General features: G+C 37.5%; 2 protein-coding genes across 2 annotated transcripts; both read left to right on the plus strand.

Moving 5' to 3' along the window:
* Positions 1-12,674: 12,674 nt before the first annotated feature.
* LOC145058732 (ABC transporter F family member 1) lies at positions 12,675-15,980 on the plus strand. The gene is made up of 6 exons (XM_079006633.1): positions 12,675-12,813; positions 12,915-13,145; positions 13,779-13,852; positions 13,938-14,148; positions 14,232-14,466; positions 14,566-15,980. The coding sequence occupies exons 2-6, from the start codon at positions 12,915-12,917 to the stop codon at positions 15,621-15,623; spliced, it is 1,809 nt and encodes a 602-aa protein (XP_078862759.1). The 5' UTR covers positions 12,675-12,813; the 3' UTR covers positions 15,624-15,980.
* Positions 15,981-17,402: 1,422 nt separating this feature from the next.
* Positions 17,403-19,412, plus strand: LOC145059276 (pentatricopeptide repeat-containing protein At3g29230-like). The gene has a single exon (XM_079007130.1). It carries the CDS (start codon positions 17,481-17,483, stop codon positions 19,320-19,322), a length of 1,842 nt encoding a protein of 613 aa, XP_078863256.1. The 5' UTR covers positions 17,403-17,480; the 3' UTR covers positions 19,323-19,412.
* The last annotated feature ends 2,405 nt before the right edge of the window (positions 19,413-21,817 follow it).

Genomic DNA, 21,817 nt, shown 5'->3' on the forward strand with positions numbered 1-21,817 from the left:
TGTCTTCAACTTCTTGACATAATTGTCATCGAAAGTGACATAGTATGTCTCTTTAATCTTCTTTGAGCGATTATTCAGAACTCTATACGCCTTAGAGTGCAAAGAGTAGCCCAAAAAGATCCCTTCATCAGCCTTAGCATCAAACTTGTTTCGATTCTCCTTTGAGTTGAAGACGAAGCATCTTGAACCGAACACGTGAAAGAACTTCACATTAGGCTTGCGGTTGTTCAAGATCTCGTAAGGAGTGATAGAAAATCGCTTGTTTAGATATGATCTGTTCTGAGTGTAACATGCAGCAGTAATAGCATCGGCCCAGAAATATAAAGGCAAGGAAGCGAAGCTTAGCATAATTCGAGTTGTTTCGCATAGAGATCGGTTTCGCCTTTCGACGATTCCATTCTGCTGTGGAGTATATGGAGCAGAGAAATTGTGAGTAGTTCCCTTCTCAGCCAGAAAAACTTCGAAATCCTTGTTCTTGAATTCCAAGCCATTGTCGTTTCTTACGTTACGAACCAATTTTCGTTGTTGAACCTCTACCTGCTTTATGAAGAGCTTGAGCATAGGAGTTGCCTCTGATTTTTGCTTCAAGAAAAATACACATGTGAAGCAAGAGAAGTCATCTACTATGACAAGAATGTACTTGTTCCCACCAATGCTTTCGATAGAGGAGGGACCACATAGATCGATATGTAACATATCCAATGGTTCTATCACCTTTGTGTTGATAATAGAAGGATGACTTTGTCAACTTTGCTTTCCCATTTCACAAGCTGCACATAGATGTTCTTTGTTGAATTTAAGAACTTGAAGACCTCTAACATGATCTCCCAATACCAACTTGTTGATATCCTTGAAATTGAGATGAGAGAGCCTTGTATGCCATAACCAACTTTCTTCTGAGTGAGCCTTCGTTAGCAGGCAGACTGCCAGTTTCCCTCGAATTGGATTGAGATTTAAAGGGTACATTTCTCCCTTTCGCTTCAACTTCAGCAGTATGTTATTTGACTTCTTTTCGACTATCTCCGAGCCTTCATCATCAAATGAGACCTTCAATCCAGTCCCAACGACTAGCTGTGATATACTTATGAGGTTGTGTTGTAATCCTTCAACGTATGTGACCTTTCTTATAAAGAAATCACCATTCGTAATCATTCCATAGCATTTGATAGTTCCAAACGAATTGTTGCTATACTTCACTGTTCCACCATCCTTGAGAGACCGAAACTCCCTCATTTCTTCCTTCCGTCCTGTCATATGATGCGAGCAGCCACTATCAATGTACCATTCTTTGTCAAACTGCTCATCACGTATAACCTACAAAATATCAAGCAGATTTAGGAACCTAAAGTTTCTTGGGTCCTTGTGAGCCCTTTACAGGACAAGGAATAGTAAGTGAAACATCAACCATGTAAGTTCTTTTTATTAGAGTTGTTTCATCTTTTCTCTTTATTGTAAAAACTTTGATTTTGTTTAACTTAGATTCATTTGAATTAGACGTAGGATTTGAAATTTTGACATCTACATGCTTTTGGATCTCTTTCGGGCATTTGTTATCTTCTGGAAAGAGCTTTCCTTTTCCCTTTGAATCTTTTGAGGAATAAGACTTAGAATGAGAATGAGAAGAATAAGGTTTAGAAGCATTATTAGAGCGTTAATTATTGCTCTTCCTTGGTTGAGAACGGGGACATTCTTCCCTTCGGTTCTTCTGATTGAGCCTGGTACCGAACTCATCCTTTTGGCTGCTATTATATTGAGGACTGAAACCTTTCTTTTGGTTGCTTACCTGCTGTGGACCGAAACTCTCCTTTCGGTTGCTTTCATGCCGAGGACCGAAACCTTCCTTTCGGTTGTTTTTGTGCCAAGGACCGAAACCTTCCTTTCGGTTGCTTTCATGCCAAGGACCGAAACCTTCCTTTCGGTTGCTTCTTGGTTCTCCCCGTGACTTATGTGTCTTTTCATACCTTACGTAATGAGGATTCTGAGATCGCCAAAACTGTTTTCTTTCTGAGAGATTCTTCTTGTATCTCATATTACGTTGGTGTTTTCGTTCTGCCACCTGTTTTGGATTTTTATGAATATTGGCCTTTCTCTTTGGTACTCAAGCATGGCTTTCACTCTTTGACGAACACGTCTCATTGGACGTTATCACTGGTTCGCCCGAAGATGTTTTGGTTCCACTTGTGCTTGTTACATCATATCTTGAATGTTCATTAAGCAGTTCCGACACATACATACCCTTCACTCTCCATGAGATTTTCTGAGATAGGCCTTTTGTTTCATCAGCATTATCTATCAGTGCTGACCAGAAGAACTCCTCACATCCATTTGCATTATCTTTTTCTACCATAGCTGTCATTTTTGTTGTTTGTTGAAGAGTGACTCCCTGAACTGTGTAGACTTGGTTTGGAGTGGTTTGAACTTTTTGATATACAACTTTTTCCTTGAGAATTTTGGTCTTGTCTGTTGATGAGCGAGCGAACTCAACGGAGTTTTCAGAGATCAGATTTTTGTTAGGTTCGAGTTTGCTTTTGACAAATTCTGAAGAGTCCACCATGTCCTCTACAGAGATTTCACTCATGTCATCATCCTCATTAAGTTCAGATGCATTTTCAACATCGGTTTTATTTTCTGAACTTAATTTGGCATTCAACGAGTCAAATTTCTATACAGTTTTGGTTCTTAGTTTCAATTTATCATTTTCATCTAATAGATTTTTGAGCATGTCCTTATGGTCTTTTGAATTTATATAGGACTCTATTTTGTCAAGACCAATTTTGTAGGCAAGAGAGATTTCGTCAGAAGATACAACATTTTCACAGTTGTAAGCTTCAGCATCAACTTCATCCTCCTTTAACTCAAGGATGGGTGAAATCATGCGATGTATCTTCTTTCCTATTTCACAATCGAGATGCAATTGGTTGATATTAAAATAAAGTCTTTTGGCAATCAAACAAAAAACGTTTTGATGTTTTAAAAGCTTAAGACTGTCTCGTTGCAAATAGATTGACTCATCCCTAGACCTAATTAACTCTTTCTCCTTCTGCTCAATCCATATCCTCCTCTCCTCACTCTTCGACGATATCCTGCTAATTTGATCAGTCAGGTTAGAGTTTGTGACACGAGTTTGGGTAAGACTACTACTTATAATATAAAATTTAGATTTTAAGCTATTCAGTTCCTTTTCATAGTTAGTAATAGGTATTTTCAGAGAAGCAAGAATATTTTGTACCTTCTTGATCAACTCCTCACATTCATTGATTTGTGCACTGACAGGTTTCGCAGCGAAATACCTGTCCTCTTGCTTCTTCTCATCTTCTAGACCACCATCTGTTGTGTATCCTTGCATCTGTGATACACCTTCTGTCACCATCAAACACCTTCTTGCAGCATGTTATTCCTTCACCAGCATAGCCTTGCCATGAGTCGGCTTTCTCACTTCTTCGTCCTCTGAATCCGTGGACCACACTTGCACTCCACCAAACTCATCATAGTCACCTGTATCCTGTACAATCAAAGCATTCATGGTGTTATTGTTAGTTGCTGATTTCCTCTTCTTGATCTCCTCCAATCGTCTCAGGAGATTCGCTTCCTCATCATCTTCATCGACCTTTTCAGACTTTTTCTTCAACATGCAGTCTTTGGCAAAATGATTCTTGCCTCCATAATAATGGCAATCAAAGCCTGAGTCGCCACCAATCTTTGACTCCTTCTTGGATTCTTCTGACTTTGAACCCATCTTCGGTTCCTCCTTTGCTTTTTCAGAACTATAACTTCCCTGCCAATTTCAGTTCTTATTGGCTGGGAACTTTTCTGTTGATAAACTTTCTTGGACTTGAAACCATCAGGGCATACTCTTCACCAGTTAGATCATAGTCAGCAAGATCCAATTATTCTTCTTCTTCAGCATCACTTTTTCCTTTAGAAACAAAAGCTAATGGCCCCAAACTAGGAAGCACGTTCGTTTCCTTTGACACCGCACTTTCATGGGACTTCAGAATTCCCACCAGTTTCGCCAGAAAGTATGATTTGAACTGTTTGTGTGCCTTCACTGTGGACACAACTGCCATCCATTCGGGTCTAAGACCATTCATGAAGGTGACTTTCTGCTCAACAACCTTCATTTCGATCCCGTGCTTTATCATCTTACTGAGAAGATGATTAAACCGATCAAAGGATTGAATGAGTTTCTCTTCGGGCTTCTGTTTGAAATCACCAAACTCAGAAAACAACAAGGTTTGAATCGAATGTTCAAGATCCTCATCAGTAGAATACAATTCTTTCAACCTATCCCATATTTCTTTTGCTGTAGCACATGAACCCACCAATCGAAACGTGTCTGATTGTAAAGCAAACCTAATCATTCTTAAGGCTTTGATGTTGCACTTAAACTTCTCCTTCTCGTCTCGAGGAATATCTTTTACATCATTCATGAGTTGATTGTACTCTTTTTGAGTTTTGACAATCTTTGAAGTGCTTAAGTGAGCAAACGGACCAACTTGATTGCTTCCCAGATCAAGTACCCATTATCCTCTGAGCCGATCACATAATCTTCGAAGTGGTGCGTCCAAACTTCATAATCCTGAGTGTATAAGATTGGAATCCTTCTTGTAGATCCAATAATGTTGGAGATGTTGATTAGATTGGTTTGCAAATCATCCATAGACATTGTGATGATGTTTGACCGATAACCTGTTTAAGATCAGACTTGTAATTTAACGTTAGAGTGAGATCGACAATTAATGAGATACACCAATTTGGAATGACGGCTCAGTTAATATCAATCAATGCGGAAAACCCTAATAATTTCTTCAACATAAGAGATGTGTATAAATTACACAGACTCCTGCTCTGATACCAATTGATGAGAATAAATCTCTAGATCGTTTAGATCTTTCACAGGTATATTAATCAAGAACAAATAATTCAATCACAATACGAATAAGAACTCAGTATGGAATCAATATGAAGCTTATGATTCAAATATAGTCACGCCTCAACAGAGCTCGATGAAGAACTTCCATTGTAGAGGCGAGCTAGGGTTTACAATACTTTTGATAAGAAAATTATAAAAGGGTTACTAACATACTAAAACCCTAGAGTAAAATAATGCACGGTTGGACAGGCCCAAACCGGCTACAAAACCGGGCTAAGGACCGAGCCCATGACGCAACACCATAAGCCCAACAATTTCTTTAATTCAAATTAACTCTAAGTCATGATATCGGTTGGAACATCCGAAAATACGACCCAAAAAAATTTGTTTTAATAATAATAAAAACCATATACTGATCGTCAAATCATAAAACCATATGTCAAATATCTCAATCCATAATAAAATGTCATGAACGTTTGTGCCAAATCAAACTATGAATCAAAACAAACTCCCAGGAAAAAGACTGAAGTTGTGGTGTGTGCGATGTCATCATCCCGAGCTCTCCCTTTACTTGCGGAAGTACCTGAAACCAAAACTGAAACTGTAAGCACAAAGCTTAGTGAGCTCCCCCAAACTACCACATACCATACAATAACATATAAAGCATCTACTGGGCCTTGCCCACTGCATCGGACCGAAGCCCGGAAACTAACCAGGGCCTTGCCCTCTGCATCGGACCGAAGCCCGGAAACTGCATCGGACCGGAGTCCGGAACTAACCAGGGCCTTGCCCTCTACATCGGACCGAAGTCCGGAACTGATTGGGACCTTGTCCCCTACATCGGATCGAAGTCCGGAACTGACTGAACATAACATAGCATAAACATATCAACTAACATGAATACATATACTGCATACTGCATCGGAACAGAGTCCGGAACACATAACACAAAACATGCTTGAATCACAAAGACATCAAGCACCCTAACTACTGCATCGGACCGAGGTCCAAAACTACTGCTAACTAAACGGTCCGACATTATGGCCGTAGACCCGTTCCTACTGGAAGGAAACTCACCTCGTAGCCTAGCTGCTGAAAGAACTGCTCCAGAATCTGTCTGTTGCGGCTCCGGTTTCACCCCGGCTACAATTTCCATAAGTACCATCAATCAAATACTGATAATAATACTGAGGGTAAAATGACTCTCTTACCCCTAGTCCAAGTCAACCTAACGGCCAAAGTCAACATTCAGTGGACCTGACTCGTCGAGTTAGGTCACCAACTCGTCGAGTCCTTACTCTTGCTTTCTTGCTTCTACTCGCTACTACTCGTCGAGTTTTGGCACAAATTCGGCAAGTTCCTCTTTGTTACTAACACTCCGACAATCTACATCCGACTCGCCGAGTCGTATGAACAACTCGTCGAGTTCTCCTTCATCAGATGAACACTCTAGCTGTGACTCGCCGAGTTATATGAACAACTCGTCGAGTCTGTTCTTGAGGCATGAAGATTGCCTTGGACTCGCCGAGTCAGGGTATTGACTCACCGAGTTCTTCCACGAATGAGTCTAACCCTCTAGCTCACCGAGTCCATCTCTCACTCACTAGTTCCACTCGGCATAACTCAAAAAGGGGAAAACAGGGGACTCGCGACTCGACTCGCCGAGTCTGAAGAACGACTCGCCGATTCGTATACATGCAAACACTATATACTCGATTCTGCTTGAAACCAGTCCATTCCATTCATAGATCTGGGTTCTTGGGGCTTGATTAACATGTAAAGTTTCCAACTTTACGTGTAAATAACATCAAATGAAGGTTTTAGGGTTCAAAGCACACTATAAGAGTAGATCTAGAGCTTTCATGCAAAATGGCTCCATAAAGGTGCTAGATCTAAGCTTATGGAACTCAAACCTAGCTAGATCCGAAGGCTAATCAACTCCATGAGTCCTCTATGCTACTACTAAGCCAAGAAATGGTTCAAGAATAGCTTTAATGGATTCAAAAGGGGATTTAAGCATAGAAACATAAAAGGGCCAAGATATACCTTACTATCTTCTGAAATTCCTCAATGATCTAGGATCTCCTTCTTCTCCTCTTGATCTACCTTCCTTTTTCTCTCAAGATCTTCAAATAAACACACCAAAATCACACAAAAATGCAAAGAGGGCTCTAGGGTTTCGAGAATGATGCTCTGAGGGCTGATGGGGGCTGACTAGAGGCCCCAAAAGTTGTTTAAATATGGTGCAAACCCTTGAAATTAGGGTTTCATCCAGACTGGCGGACTCGCCGAGTCCGGAATATGGACTCGTCGATTCGCCAACTTAAACGTGCTCGAAATCCCGACTCTACTCGACGAGTCCAGCTACTGACTCGTCGAGTTCCCCCTAAAACTTGAAGAAAATAAATATATAAATATCATACCAGAATTGGGGTGTTACATCGATTGCTTTTTCTAGAAGCTCTGATTTTGTGCTTCCCTGTTACTTGCTACTATGTTTATGATCTAATCATTTAGTGTTTTCATTGGCTTATATAATCAGATTACATGCCATGTTATATTCAACAACTAGGTTAAATGAAAATGCATTGAACATTTTTCACTTCTTGAGACACCATTTTAGTATGTGCCTTTTAACTTGTGCTTATATCTTTTTTTCTCAATCGGTTCTAAAGAATGTGACCATCGTATTTTATTTGATTGAAATGTCTTTAACGGAACATGTTAATATATATTCTAGATCGAAAATGTACAACTTTGAAAGCATGCAGTCGGTGTTGTAAAACTCGCCGAGTTGGCTGATTACTCCTCCGAGTACTCGCTACTCGGCTCCTTACCGAGGTGAGTTGTAGCACCTGGTCCCTGGTACGTAAATCTTATTTGAGTATTTTCCATTTTTAGCCTTGGACTCGACGAGTCATAGGTCCGACTCGTCGAGTAGAGACGGGACTCCGGGACACGTTTAAGTTGGTGACTCGACGAGTCCATATTCCGGACTCGACGAGTCACCGCTGTTGGATGAAACCCTAAGTTTCAGGGGTTTGCACCCTATTTAAACAACATATCCGCCCCAAGCCAGCCCCCATTCACCCCCCCCCCCCAGAGCTTCCAACCCTCGTTCTAAGCTATTCATTGAAGAGTTTGAAGCAATTGTTGTGTGTTCTTGAAGGTTTTGAGGCAAAAGAGAAGTATATCAAGAGGAAGGGAAGGAATCCAAGCATCTTTGTGCTCTCTCAGTAGTTCCTTTGAGGTATAACCCGTTTTCCCCCTGTTTCTATGCTTATTACTTCATTTAAGTCATTCTTGAGCCAATCCCCAAGCTTGTATGTGCAAATTATTTCGTAATAAGCTGATTGGCCCTTAGATCTAGGCATGGTTGAGCTCTAGGAGCTCAGATCTGTTGCCTTTATGGACCCTCATTGCATGAAGACCCTAGATCTACCCTTTTGGGTGCATTTTGAACCCTAAACCCTTGTTGGTGAATATCTACACGTAAAGTTGGAAACTTTACGTGTGATTCATACTCTAAGAGCTCAGATCTGTGAATGGCATGGATTGGAATCGAGCAAATCCGTGTAGTTAATGGTTGCATGGAAACGACTCAGCGAGTCGGTTCGCGAGTCTCCGAGTTTGTCCCTTTTTTGTAGTGTCGAGTGAGCAGTGAGTCACGGGGTGTGACTCAGTGAGTCGGAAGCTGAACTCATCTATGGAGGAACTCGGCGAGTCAATGCCCTGACTCGGCGAGTTCAAGGCAATCTCCTTAGATCAAGAACAGACTCGGCGAGTTGTTCATACAACTCGGCGAGTCGCAGCATAAGTGTTCTTCGGATGAAGATGAACTCGACGAGTTGTTCATACAACTCGGCGAGTAGGATGAAGGACTTGAATATCAGTTTAGAAGGAGAACTCGTCGAGTCATCGCCTAACTCGACGAGTAGAAACAGGATTCAGGACAATCGTTTGGGTAGGGACTCGCCGAGTTGGAGAGCCAACTCGGCGAGTCGGGTCAACTGAAAGTTGACCCTGACTTTGACTTAGGGCATGATCAGGGGTAAAATGGTCATTTTACCCAAATGACAGTTAGCAGTGTTTGATTGAGTACGTTGTGGGAATTACAGCCGGAGGATTTCCGGAGTAACAGCAGCAGCAGTAGACAGTCAGTTCCCGATCAGATCAGCAGCTACTTTGAGGTGAGTTACCTTCCAGTAGCGGTGGGTCTAAGGCCACAATGCCGGCTCACCAGTAGGAGACGTATGATAGATGATTGTCTCTGTGATATCATCTAGGTTTGCTACTACCTGATATGTTATATGCTAGCATGATATGTTATATGTGATAGTAGTATAGTTCGGTTGTTAGGACCGGAGGGTAGTCAGACACCCTAGATACGTTTGACAGTATGTGATGTTATGTTTATATGCTAGCATGATCTGTTATATGAGTTAGAGGTAGTAGGAGGGGAACAGTCCCCGAGTTCGGTTGTTAGGACCGAAGGGTAGTTCAGACACCCCAGATATGTCTGATAATATATTATGTTATGATATGTGATAGTAGTAGCGGTAGGGGGTGAAATAGTCCCCGAGGATTGGTTGTCAGGACTGACGGGTAGTCAGCACCCCAGAATGGCTTGACACGGGTAGGACGGCACCCCAGAATGGCCGCACGGGTAGTCGGCACCCTAGAATAGCCTGGTAGTATGTATGATATGTGTTGTATGGTACGTGGTACGATGGGGGAACTCACTAAGCTTTGTGCTTACGTTTTTCAATTTTGGTTTCAGGTACCTCTTCAGCTAGGGGAAAGGAGCCGACGCGGTAGCAGCATGTCACACACACACACTCTTTGATTCCGCACTTATGAGTTTACGCTGGGATTGATACCCTGATATTTCGATTGGTTGTATGATTTGGCCTTTAAACATGGTTTACGTTATGATAGGGTTTGATCAAACAATGTTTTTAATTAGTAATGTTTTCTAAAGTAATGTTTTAAAAACAAAATTTTTGGACGTGAAAATTGGGTCGTTACACGAGTTACAAAATCTTTTTTTCTCAATCGGTTCTAAAGAATGTGACCATCGTATTTTATTTGATTGAAATGTCTTTAATGTAACATGTTAATATATATTCTAGAGCCAAAATGTACAACTTTGAAAGCATGCAGATGCAATATAATACCTTTACAATGGAACATGTTAATATATATCCTAATTTTGGTATATATCTTCTCATGGATTATTAAGGTTTGGTTTTAAAAAATAGATTTTTCTTAATTTTCAAATATAGCAGGAAACTGCCCTTTCCTTTATTTACCCTTTTGTTTCTTTTTTTAGGTATAATTTATTTAGGAACATAAACATATTTTATGGTAGTGACCATTGATTTGATCCAAAGTCATGGTTTATATCAAGATTGGTTGCAATGGGATGTCTTGCAAGAAACAAGAACACTAATTCTAATACGAAAGTTGTGATAGAAATGTGTTTTAAAAGAATAATAAGGCATCACATGCATTGTTGTTATAAGAAATAAAAATACAGTTAGCCCTTTCCAACAAGTTGTCATATGTCTTTCTGGTTTGCATATTTTTGATTTTGTAAACATGTATAACCTTGCCATTTATGCTCTTCCAACAAGTTGTCATATGTCTTTCTGGTTTGCATATTTTTGATTTTGTAAACATGTATAACCTTGCCATTTATGCTCTGATAGATATTCGAGTGATAGATATGTTTCAGAAGGTCTATTTGTTGGTGTAGATGATTTTTTTCATTGATAAAGATCTAGCCTATAGGTATGTTTGTCAATTTTTTTCTTTATTAGTAAATAATTTTGACAACATAGAGAAATGTGTGTTATCTAATGTCAGATGTCAAGATGTGAAGTACAGGATGAATATATAAATCTTGATATTAAGGGTTAATTTTTTGAATTTCATTATCTACAAATCTTAATATTCATAACTAATTATATGTTTTTAATGACATATAAATAGATTTTTTTCATAGATGGTTGCTTTTATGAATTATGTATTAGAGGGTATGGACAGATGAGAGTTAGTGGACCTAAAGCATTAATATCTCGCGAGAATTAGAAATTGGTTGGAAGTATCACTTTGGCTATGTTTAACATTTTAGCTAAAAAACTAGCTGTTAAATAAAAAATTAGCAGATAGCTAAAAAACTAGCCGATAGAAAATAACGTTTCGTAAAACCAGCTGAAAAATATGAAATGACATAAAAGGGCATTTAAAAGAATGTGTTTTTTTATAATTAATTAAGGGGTATATTTGGAAAATAAAAAAAACTCTTAAAAAACTAGCTTATATGAGAGGTGTTAAACTGATTCTGTTATCTACGTGGATAAAATTGTTCCTGTTAACTATGTAGTTTAAAACCAAAGGGCCAATGACCTAACGGTATGGAGTGACCATCTCATATGAGAGGTCAGGGGTTCAAGTCTCGGTGGAGACATAGGTGGTTATTTAGGTCTAGATTAGTTAGCTTGCTGTTTCAAAAAAAAAAACTATGTAGTTTAAATTGTTTGTACTTCGAATGCCCCCAATACTCTATTTTATTGCTACTATAGTTCTTTGGCCTGTAGTTACTGTAAATTCTACTATAGGTTATAATGAGATTGGACTTGGTGATTTGATATTAATTTGTTTTGTTAATTCATGTGACACAAGTGTGTGTTTATTGTGTTACAGTTTAAATAGAAAACTTATGGTTATTTCGACATGTAAAATATCCTATTATCGTAAAGTTCATGTAAAATTTTCATTGTTCATTTAATTGTGATATGATCATGTAAATCATTTATAATATAAATTTATTTTTATTGCTTATTAATCACTGGTGGATCTACATTGGATCCCGGGGTATCCCGGGATGCCACTCAAAAAAATTTTAGTAGTATAAATTTTTTTGAAATTTTTTGTTTATTTTGCATTCCTTTAATATAAATGTGTTTTGCGAAAAACAACAAAATCTCTAGTTGGTGGTTCAGTTGGTTATGATGACATGATGTTTTTCCGGAGGTTGGAAGTTTGAATCCTGGGCTTGACATGTGTTAATTTTTTTTGTTTATCAGTATCTATCCTATGTCCCTTCAACTTCTTTCTTATTTCTTATAATTCTAAAATTGTTCACATCGGCCATAACATGAAACATAGCTCCTATACATCTGTTATATAAGCAACACAAGATTCTCAATTCTCAACAAGTTAAACCTTTGAATGGATTTGGGTTTAAACCCGAAACTAAGTTTGGAAAACGGAAAAACCGAGAAACCGAACCCATTGGTTAGGGATACCCCTTTACGTTGACCCTGACTCCGCCACTGTTATTAATAATTTAAATCTTTTATAAATATTTTATCTATGGTTCCTACGGATTGTAACTTAGTTTATTCTAATAAAATAGTTAGTTATTATTTATTAAAAGAATTTATTACTACAAGTAAAATTTAAAATACATTAATATAACAGAATAAAATTATAACTAATATTTATTATAAGATCCAAAATATGCTGCTATAAATGAGGTCCTTAACTATTTTTCGCAATTAATCGCATTATTTCAGTGAATTTTACTGTAAATTGTAATATATATTTTTTTGATAAATATAACAATTTAATAATCCAACTAAAATACAATTCTTATTTAACTTAAGAAAAAAAAAAATCAGTTTGGTGGATACTCTTTTTTTTGGGTGCTAACTAGAATATGCCACGTGTGATCCCTCTCTCCAGACACCCAGTATAAAATATCGTAAACCTCGTTGCTTGATTTTTCTCTCAAACCCTCAAACTTTTGAGGCGTCGTCTTCCCTTTTTTTCTCTTCACACCGACTCCATCTACCTATCGGCCGGAGGTGATTCTTATCGCAACCGCTTTCAATCTCAATCAATTCCTAGATCTTTCGCTTTCCGATCTCAAGGTATCGATCTGATCGAATATCATGTTTCTAGGGTTCGTTTTTCGTTGAAATCGTGATTTTTGGTTTTCGATGTGATTTTAATCTTGTTTGTTTGGTTTTAGATGGTGTCTGATGCGAGCAAGAAGAAGGCGCTGCAGAAGAAGGCAGCAGCGGCTGCCAAGAGAGGAGGTAAAGCAGCTGCCGCCGCTACTTCGGCTAAGGCGGCGGCTATTGGTACGATGAACGGAAGTTCTAGTACCGATAACTTGTCGAATGGGATGGGGTCTCTTGTGATATCTGACCGGACGTGTACCGGCGTTCTTTGCTCTCATCCGCTGTCTAGGGATATTCGGGTAAGAACAAAAGCGAAAATTGGATCTGTATTTCTATAAATTTGGGTTTTTTATTTTTCTTTATAGTTTGAATTGCTATTTAGGTTGATCCATTTATAAACAACACCTAGGTTCAGAAATTTAACACGCTGAGATTAAGAACTTGTTCGTATATTGTTTAATATGATTTCTAGGGTTCTTCGTTTTTATAAAGCGATGAATTGACTAGCGTCACATATTGACAATGTAATCATATTAGGTGAAATACTTCAGAAATCAGGACCATCGAGTTATATTCATCTCCCAGAAAAAAGGAGATATTTTTGTTCTGTTTAGATATTATTCTATCATGTTAATGGTTTGTTGATTTGTGTTTGTTATCCGTGTTTGATGTTCTTCCTTAAAGTTACTTATTTTTTAACTAATGATTCTTTTATGACTTATTTGGTGGTGTATATGGTTGACCCTACTTCTGTTCTATCTGTTGTGTTTTTAATATGTTATATGAATCCTTCTTTTGGAAACGAATTTTGCTGGATTCTTTTCCATGTATGTTTCAGTTTATCATATCTTCAAGTTGTAACTTTTGTAATGAGGAATCTTTTATTATTTTTATAGCTAATCTATAACCCAATTTCTAAATTATGATTACAGATAGAGTCTCTGTCACTTACTTTTCATGGACACGATCTTATTGTTGACACTGAACTGGAGCTTAACTATGGGAGGTATGCACTTTGCACTTTGTACTATTCTCTTGTGTCACATACATATAGTTTTTCTTACATTTATTTATTATATATAACTTTTCAGACGTTATGGTTTACTTGGGTTAAACGGATGTGGTAAATCCACACTTCTGACATCAATTGGAATGAGAGAACTTCCAATCCCTGAACACATGGACATCTTCCATCTCACAAGAGAAATCGAAGCCTCTGACATGTCATCACTTGAAGCTGTCATGAATTGTGATGAAGAAAGGCTCAAATTGGAAGCTGAAGTTGAACGTTTAGCTGCACAGGTTCTAACACTACTAAAAAAACAATCTTTACACATTTCTCTACATGGGTTTCATTTGAATCACATTCTTTTTTTATTTTTTAGGATGCTGGTGGAGGTGATGCTCTTGATCGTATCTATGAACGATTAGATGCCATGGATGCATCAACTGCAGAGAAACGTGCAGCTGAGATCTTAAATGGTCTTGGATTTGATAAACAAATGCAAGCAAAGAAAACAAGAGACTTTTCTGGTGGGTGGAGGATGCGTATTGCTTTGGCTCGTGCTTTGTTTATGAACCCAACAATTTTGTTGCTTGATGAGCCCACTAATCATCTTGGTAAGTTCTTATCTTCTTCCTTAAGATTAAAACCCACATTTTCTTAAATAATTGTAATACAAAACACAATTGTCACATAATATCTTTTTTTTTTCTCAGATTTGGAAGCGTGTGTGTGGTTGGAAGAAACCCTAAAAAACTTCGAGCGAATCCTCGTAGTCGTCTCCCACTCCCAAGATTTCCTAAACGGAGTATGCACCAACATCATCCACATGCAAAGCAAAAAACTCAAAATCTACACGGGAAACTTCGACCAATACATCCAAACGCGATCCGAACTCGAAGAAAACCAAATGAAACAATACAAATGGGAACAAGACCAAATCGCCAACATGAAAGAATACATTGCGCGATTCGGTCACGGGTCCGCCAAACTCGCCCGCCAAGCCCAATCCAAAGAAAAAACCCTCGCGAAAATGGAACGCGGCGGCCTCACCGAAAAAGTCGCGCGCGACAAAGTCCTCGTCTTCCGCTTCGTCGACGTCGGTAAACTCCCGCCGCCCGTCCTCCAATTCGTCGAAGTCTCCTTCGGTTACACCCCGGAGAATCTCATCTACAAATGTCTCGACTTCGGCGTTGATCTCGATTCCCGTGTCGCGTTGGTGGGGCCCAACGGAGCGGGGAAAAGTACTTTACTAAAGCTTATGACGGGGGAGCTTGTTCCTCTCGATGGCATGGTGAGGCGACACAATCATTTGAGAATCGCGCAGTATCATCAACATTTGGCGGAGAAGTTGGATTTGGAGATGTCGGCGTTGTTGTATATGATGAGGGAGTATCCGGGGAACGAAGAGGAGAAGATGCGCGCGAGTATCGGGCGGTTTGGGCTGACGGGGAAAGCGCAAGTGATGCCGATGAAGAATTTGTCGGACGGGCAGAAGAGTCGGGTGATTTTCGCGTGGTTGGCGTTTCGACAGCCGCAGATGCTTTTGCTTGATGAGCCGACGAATCATTTGGATATTGAAACGATTGATAGTTTGGCTGAGGCGTTGAATGAGTGGGATGGAGGGATGGTGTTGGTGAGTCATGACTTTAGGTTGATTAATCAGGTGGCGCATGAGATTTGGGTGTGTGAGAATCAGGCTGTGACACGTTGGGAAGGGGATATTATGGGGTTCAAGGAGCATTTGAGGACTAAGGCTGGGTTATCAGGTTAGTGAGTGAGTGAGTGACTACTGGTGCAGTTGTTATATTGTATGCACTGATGTTTTGGCTCGTGAGGCTTGTATTTTGGATATGGCTGCATGGGCTGTTAATGGATTTATAAAGCTGAAAAGAGTTGTGGGAGAGGGTTAAGATTGGGGATATTTTAGGGGCTGGCTTTTGCTGAGCACTTATCAATCTCTCTTCTCTCCTTTGAGGCATCTTGTTTTTAATCTAGATTTCTTTCTTGCACTATATTTTTGATTTTACTTTAATGGACGAAAACATGGTTTTATTTATGATTGCTACAATTTTTATTGGAGAGTGTAATGACTTGATTCTAAGTAAGTATTTGGTTTTCTGTATTGATATATTTGTGCATCAAGTGATGTTTTTGTCTTATGGTTGCTATTTACAAGAAAAAAGGACATGGAAACGATCTATGTAACTATGTTGGAGTCGGGCAATTTAGGTTTTTTTCTGTTGAAAGTTGGTTTGTTGCTTAATGCTCACTGTAAACCGTAGCAATTATTGGGTACCTCTTAATTTTAGCACGTTTATAAGATTTTGGGTTTTGGATAATGCAATTCTACAACTGCTTCTGGGGTTTTGTCCAAATCCTTTGTGGCTTCATCCTCCTGCGTGCTATATGTCAGTGGGCAAGTATCATAGGGAACCACCATATAATAACTAGGGGCTAGTTTTCCTAATTATTTTAATTTCTTAATGGTTGAGAGAAAGAGAGAGTGTAGGGTTTAGAGGGTTTTTGATTCGTTGAAGGGGATCTTGTGAAATTCATTAAAATTATTTGTCAAGTTAAATTATGTAGCCAATAATTGCTACATTCTCCATCCCACTAGGACTCTTGATGTGCTTATTCAATTAATTCCTTAATGTCTTGTGCAGCACCACTCATGGTGACCTAATTCTGTTAACCCTTTGTTCCATAATGCTAGACTAAAGACCTTTTGGTATTTTGGTTAACTATCGTGGCAAGAATCAATCGGTAAGCTTAAGCCCATATAGATTCTAGGTAGGGAGGTGAAAAAATGTCTAACCTTTTATGTGAGACCTATCAAAATATAATATTTCGATCAAAATGAATAGTAACAAATTAATCAAAATTCATGTTTAGGTGGAAAAAGTAGACTTAAATGAAACTTTATTACCTTTATGTATTATGTTTACATGGAAAAAGTACAATAAATGATGCTTTATTACTTCAAAATAAAATATTGACGAATTAACCAAAATATAACAATAACAAATTAACTAAAATTAATTTGGGTTTGAATGTTAATGGATATAGAAAATATGTTTAATTGGATTGTCGTAAAATGTGTTTGATAAACCAAATAAGATTCTCAAAAGAGGGAATCCCATGGAAAAACTCGAAATCCAAATTGAAGGGATGCCACAATAAAAAGCCCGAAACATATCGGACTGGTTTGGTGAATGCCAACCATTACTAAGCAGTTAGCCTTAACATCCCGTTCCCGAGTTTAACTTAACTAGAGAAAGGAAAGGAAATTGGTGAAAATGATAAAAAAAAATTAAAAAAAATTGATGTTCCCGAGTTTCATTAAAGGGAGGAAGTGGAGGGAAATAAAATGATCATTTTTCCTCCTAACTTTCGTTCCGATTTAGGAGGATTTGGAAAGAAAAAACAAAATGATTCATTTTCCTTCTACTTCTGTCCGATTCGGCAACATAAAAGAAAAGTTTTTTTTTTTTTTTTTTTTTTTTTTTTTTCCTTTTTTTTTTTTTTAATAAACTCGGGAACAGGCCTAAGAAGATAAAACAAGTTTTTAATTAAAGAAAGCTCTCCTTCGGAATCCTTGATATGGTACAAATTACATTCAAATGCTACCATGGCACGTAAAATGCTCAGGTTCTTGCAGAAGTGCAAAAACACCGATCACTTAAAGCAAACTCATCTCCAGATACTCGTAAATGGCCTCAAAGACAACGACTCTCTATTACACAATCTCATCACTGTTTCGTCCGACCTCATTTCAGTGGATTATGCTTTCAATGTGCTTCAAACTTCGAATTCTCCTGACGTTATTGCTTATAACACAACGATCAAATGCTTCATCGGTCGTGAAAACAACTCTACCGCGTTTAATGCACTGCGTGCTTACAAGCAGATGAGGAGCAGAGCGTTTTTGGTACCACCCAACAGTTTCACCTTCACTTTTCTTCTGAAAACTATCGAGGGTTTGGACGTCGGTAGAATGATTCACGGAGAAGTTTTGAAGATGGGTCTTGACGCTTCCAGTGTGTTTGTTGGAAACACCCTTCTAAATTTCTACGCCAAGTGTGGTAATGATGGTGTTGACTTGGCGTCCAAGGTGTTCGATGAAATGCCTGAGAGAGATACCGTGTCTTGGAATACAATGATTGCGATGTATATGGACTGTCAAGAAGTTGAATCCGCTATCAAGTTGTTTGAATCAATGCCAAAAAGAAGCATCGTGACATGGAATTCTGTCATTACAGGGTTAGCAAAGAACGGAAAGATGGAATCCGCACGTTCAGTGTTCGACAAAATGCCTGAGAGAAACGAAGTTTCATGGAACTGTCTAATCTCTGGATATGTCAAAGCAGGTGATTTAAAAAACGCAGAGAACATGTTCGATAAAATGCCTGTAAAGTCTGTGGTAACATCTACATCAATCATATCAGGATACGCTGCATCTGGAGATCTTGAATCAGCAAGAAAAATGTTCAATCAAATGGGCACCAAAAGAAATGTAGTAACTTGGAACGCCATGATTGCAGGATATGTAAACAAAAGCCAATTCAATGATGCTCTTTCTTTGTTTCATTTCATGTTACTTGATAACAAATGCAAACCTGACCACATCACTTTAATTAGCATCCTCTCTGCTTCTTCTCACTTGGGTTCTCTTGAAAATGGCAAATGGATAAGCTCATACATAAACAAAAACAAGATTAATCTCTCAACCCCTTTAGGAAACGCATTAATAGACATGTTCACAAAATGTGGGGACATCGAAAATGGTAAATCAGTTTTTAACAAAATGTCCAACAAATGTATAATCACATGGACAACAATGGTGTCAGGGTTGGCTGTTAATGGGAAATGTAAAGAAGCTTTGAATTTTTTTAACAAGATGTGCGATGAAGGAATAAAACCAGATGATGTCATGTTTATTGCTGTTCTTTCAGCTTGCAACCATGGAGGAATGGTGAAAGAGGGTAAGAGTTTATTCCACAAAATGGTAAATTTCTATGGAATTAAACCTAAAATCGAGCATTATGGATGCTTGATTGATCTTTTAGCTCGAAAGGGGGAGTTACATGAAGCAATTAGGTTAATAGAAAACATGGATTTGGAGGCTAATTCGGTAATTTGGGCTACTGTGATTAGTGCTTGTAAGCTACATGGAAATGGTGAATTGTTTGAGTATGTAAGTAAGAAAGTATTGGATAAAGAAGGTTTAAATTCTGGATATTTGACATTAATTACAAATTTGAGTTCATCAATTGGAAGGTGGGAAGATGCTTTGAGGTTTAGGTTGGAAATGAGAGAGAAAGGAATCGAAAAGATTCCTGGTTGTAGTTTGATTCAAATTGGGGATTGTGTGCATGAATTTGTTGCTAGAGATACAAATCATGTGCAAAGGAGTGATATTTATGAAATTTTGGAGTGTTTAAATGATGACTTGTTAGAATGTGATTTTTGATGACCACTTTTGAAGATGTAAAAAATATATTGATTTTTCTTACTCTACAAATTTAGAGTCTTATAATGCTATATGTTTTGGGTTTTTTAATGCTATTTTTAATCTATATAGGTTACTATAGCTTTATACTATTACAAATATAACAATTGAAAGTATATTGTTATTTCTTGCATTTAGCCCAATTAGGGGTCAAATGCAAGATAAAGCAAAGTACTTCCATTTGTTTTTTATAATATAACATCATATTTTCTAATTCTTAATTTTAATGTTTTCTCTTATTAAACCGTTGTACTTTCAAAACACAATGTTTAATTTAGGAAAAAAAATAAAATAAAGTTAATAAGTTAAGAATAAGAAATAAAAGACAGGTGAATGATTAGATAAAGGAAAGTGCATTACTATTTCTTGCATTTAGCATAATCAAGGGGTAAATGTAAGATATTACAATAAACTTCCATTTATTTGTCTAATATCAAATCATACTTTCATATCTAATTCTTAAGTCCTTAAAATTTTATTATGATGTGGGTGGTTATTTTATTTTATTTTATTTATTTATTATTATTATTATTTTTTTGTCTAAGTGGTCATTGTTGCATGGTGTACCGGTTATTAAATGTTGAAAGGGACTAAAATAGCAAATCGCTACCTACCTTTTACCCCCATAAAGCCAATAAATAACTTTAGAGACTAAATCGACAAATCTTAGAAACTTTGTAGGGTATTTGTGTCATTTCCCCTTTAAAAGTATGCGGCATAGAGTTGCTACATATATCTCTATATCAACCAATTAATTATAAGAAGTTAAAAAAGACTCTTGAGTTATAGTGGTTAATTAGATGAAAGTTAAAGTGATTTAGTTTAACTTAATATTTAATGCAATTAATAAAGGGGATATTCGCAAATATAACCATTAGGAACAATGTTATTATATAGAATGACCAAATTTTTTGTACTTTTAAAAAATGACCATAATATCCTGATCATGTCGTTTCAAAGCGTAAAAAAATAGACGAGATGTCACATAAAAAATATTTTTCATCATGAGTTTTGATGAATAAGATCCTACCTAACGTGTGTTCCCAAAACGATTAGTTTGTCTATTATCATATTTATCAAACTAAGTTATCTAAATTAATGATCGTTAGAAAATCACTAAGTTATATCTCATTTTGGCTAATGTAATCCTAACGCTTCTTAAAAAGTATCAAAGTATGATTGGTGGGGGTTCTGAGAACTTGTGAGGTTGTATCTATGTCTTTTAATATAATTATAGGTTTTTTGATGAAGCCAACTTGACTAGTAAAATAGCTAAAACTAATACATAAATGATATCAAGTCCAAATGCGAGAATGTTGGAAAGTGATCTTTCCAATAATATATGTTCTTTGATAAATTTTATAAATAAATAAGTTCATAATATATAATTATTATTTATATTATTGGTAGTTAGAAACGGTTATAACAACTATAGCTAGATGACATTCTCGCTAACAATTATTTATATCCTAATGTTTACCTAAATTACTAATTAGGCCTGATATTTATGTTTTACATTAATATAGTAGATGAGATTGATTGTTATAACAAAGACATAAAGGCCCTCCTAATAAGGATTTTTTCGAGAGATGTACTTTACAAATTAGCAATCGACTTGTATAGAGATTCACGGTTCTTTATTTTCTCCATAATAAGGGTGATCTAATTGATTTGTTTTTTTCATCATAAGGGTGCATTGTGTTGGTGAATCAATGGATCATAAGGCAATGGATTAACATGGTTCTCCAATTGGTAATTTCTCATCTTGATCATAACACGGTTTGTATGTAATTGTATTGAATAGTTTGAGAAATTGTATAATGTGGACATTAATTCTCAACGAACATGTCCAAAGACACCTAGATAAAGCCCGTTGGCGACCTATCCTACAGTATAATTTGTGGCCCCGCTTAAAAAGCCACAATCTGAATTAGTTTAGTATCATGATGTCACGGGCATATCTGTTCTAAAAATGTTCGGTCGGCATGGATATTTTGTGCACCTTAGTCTTGACTAGCATAATGTAGTCATTCATTAAATAACATTGTACGACAACAATGGCCTCGAGGATCTCAAACCGATCTTGATCACCAAATAATAAAAAACAAATCAATTAGATTACCCATCACCAAATGATTTACTAAAATTTTCCTTATAAAGTTATGGTAGGAAGCTTCGTGCCGATTTATTCCCAACGGATATAGGGAGACCTTCTTTGGGGGTGAAGCTCCTTGGGGGGCTGTTAGCAGAGATGCAACGTTTATTAGCGGGCTGACAATGAAGAGAGCGGTCAATGATGTTGATTTGATGAGCCTTCTTCCACAACTATGTGACCCGCAGAGTGAGCTCCTTTTGCTTCGATCATGTATGGGCATTGCAAAACTTTTCTTTGGTTTAAGGACATGCCAGCCGATACACATAGAAGAGGCATCGTTATTCTTTGACCAGGGATTGCG

The sequence above is a fragment of the Lactuca serriola genome, chromosome 6 (assembly GCF_051521515.1).
Source record: "Lactuca serriola cultivar US96UC23 chromosome 6, Lser_US96UC23_V15, whole genome shotgun sequence".
In the NCBI taxonomy this organism is placed as follows: domain Eukaryota; kingdom Viridiplantae; phylum Streptophyta; class Magnoliopsida; order Asterales; family Asteraceae; genus Lactuca; species Lactuca serriola.

Excerpts from the sequence above, each read along its gene's own strand:
- LOC145059276 (XM_079007130.1), top strand. The coding sequence starts at position 17,481 with ATGGCACGTAAAATGCTCAGGTTCTTGCAGAAGTGCAAAAACACCGAT.
- LOC145058732 (XM_079006633.1), top strand. The coding sequence starts at position 12,915 with ATGGTGTCTGATGCGAGCAAGAAGAAGGCGCTGCAGAAGAAGGCAGCA. Across the intron at positions 13,853-13,937 it reads CTGGAGCTTAACTATGGGAG|ACGTTATGGTTTACTTGGGT; the intron begins GTATGCACTTTG and ends ATAACTTTTCAG. Across the intron at positions 14,149-14,231 it reads TTGAACGTTTAGCTGCACAG|GATGCTGGTGGAGGTGATGC; the intron begins GTTCTAACACTA and ends TTTATTTTTTAG.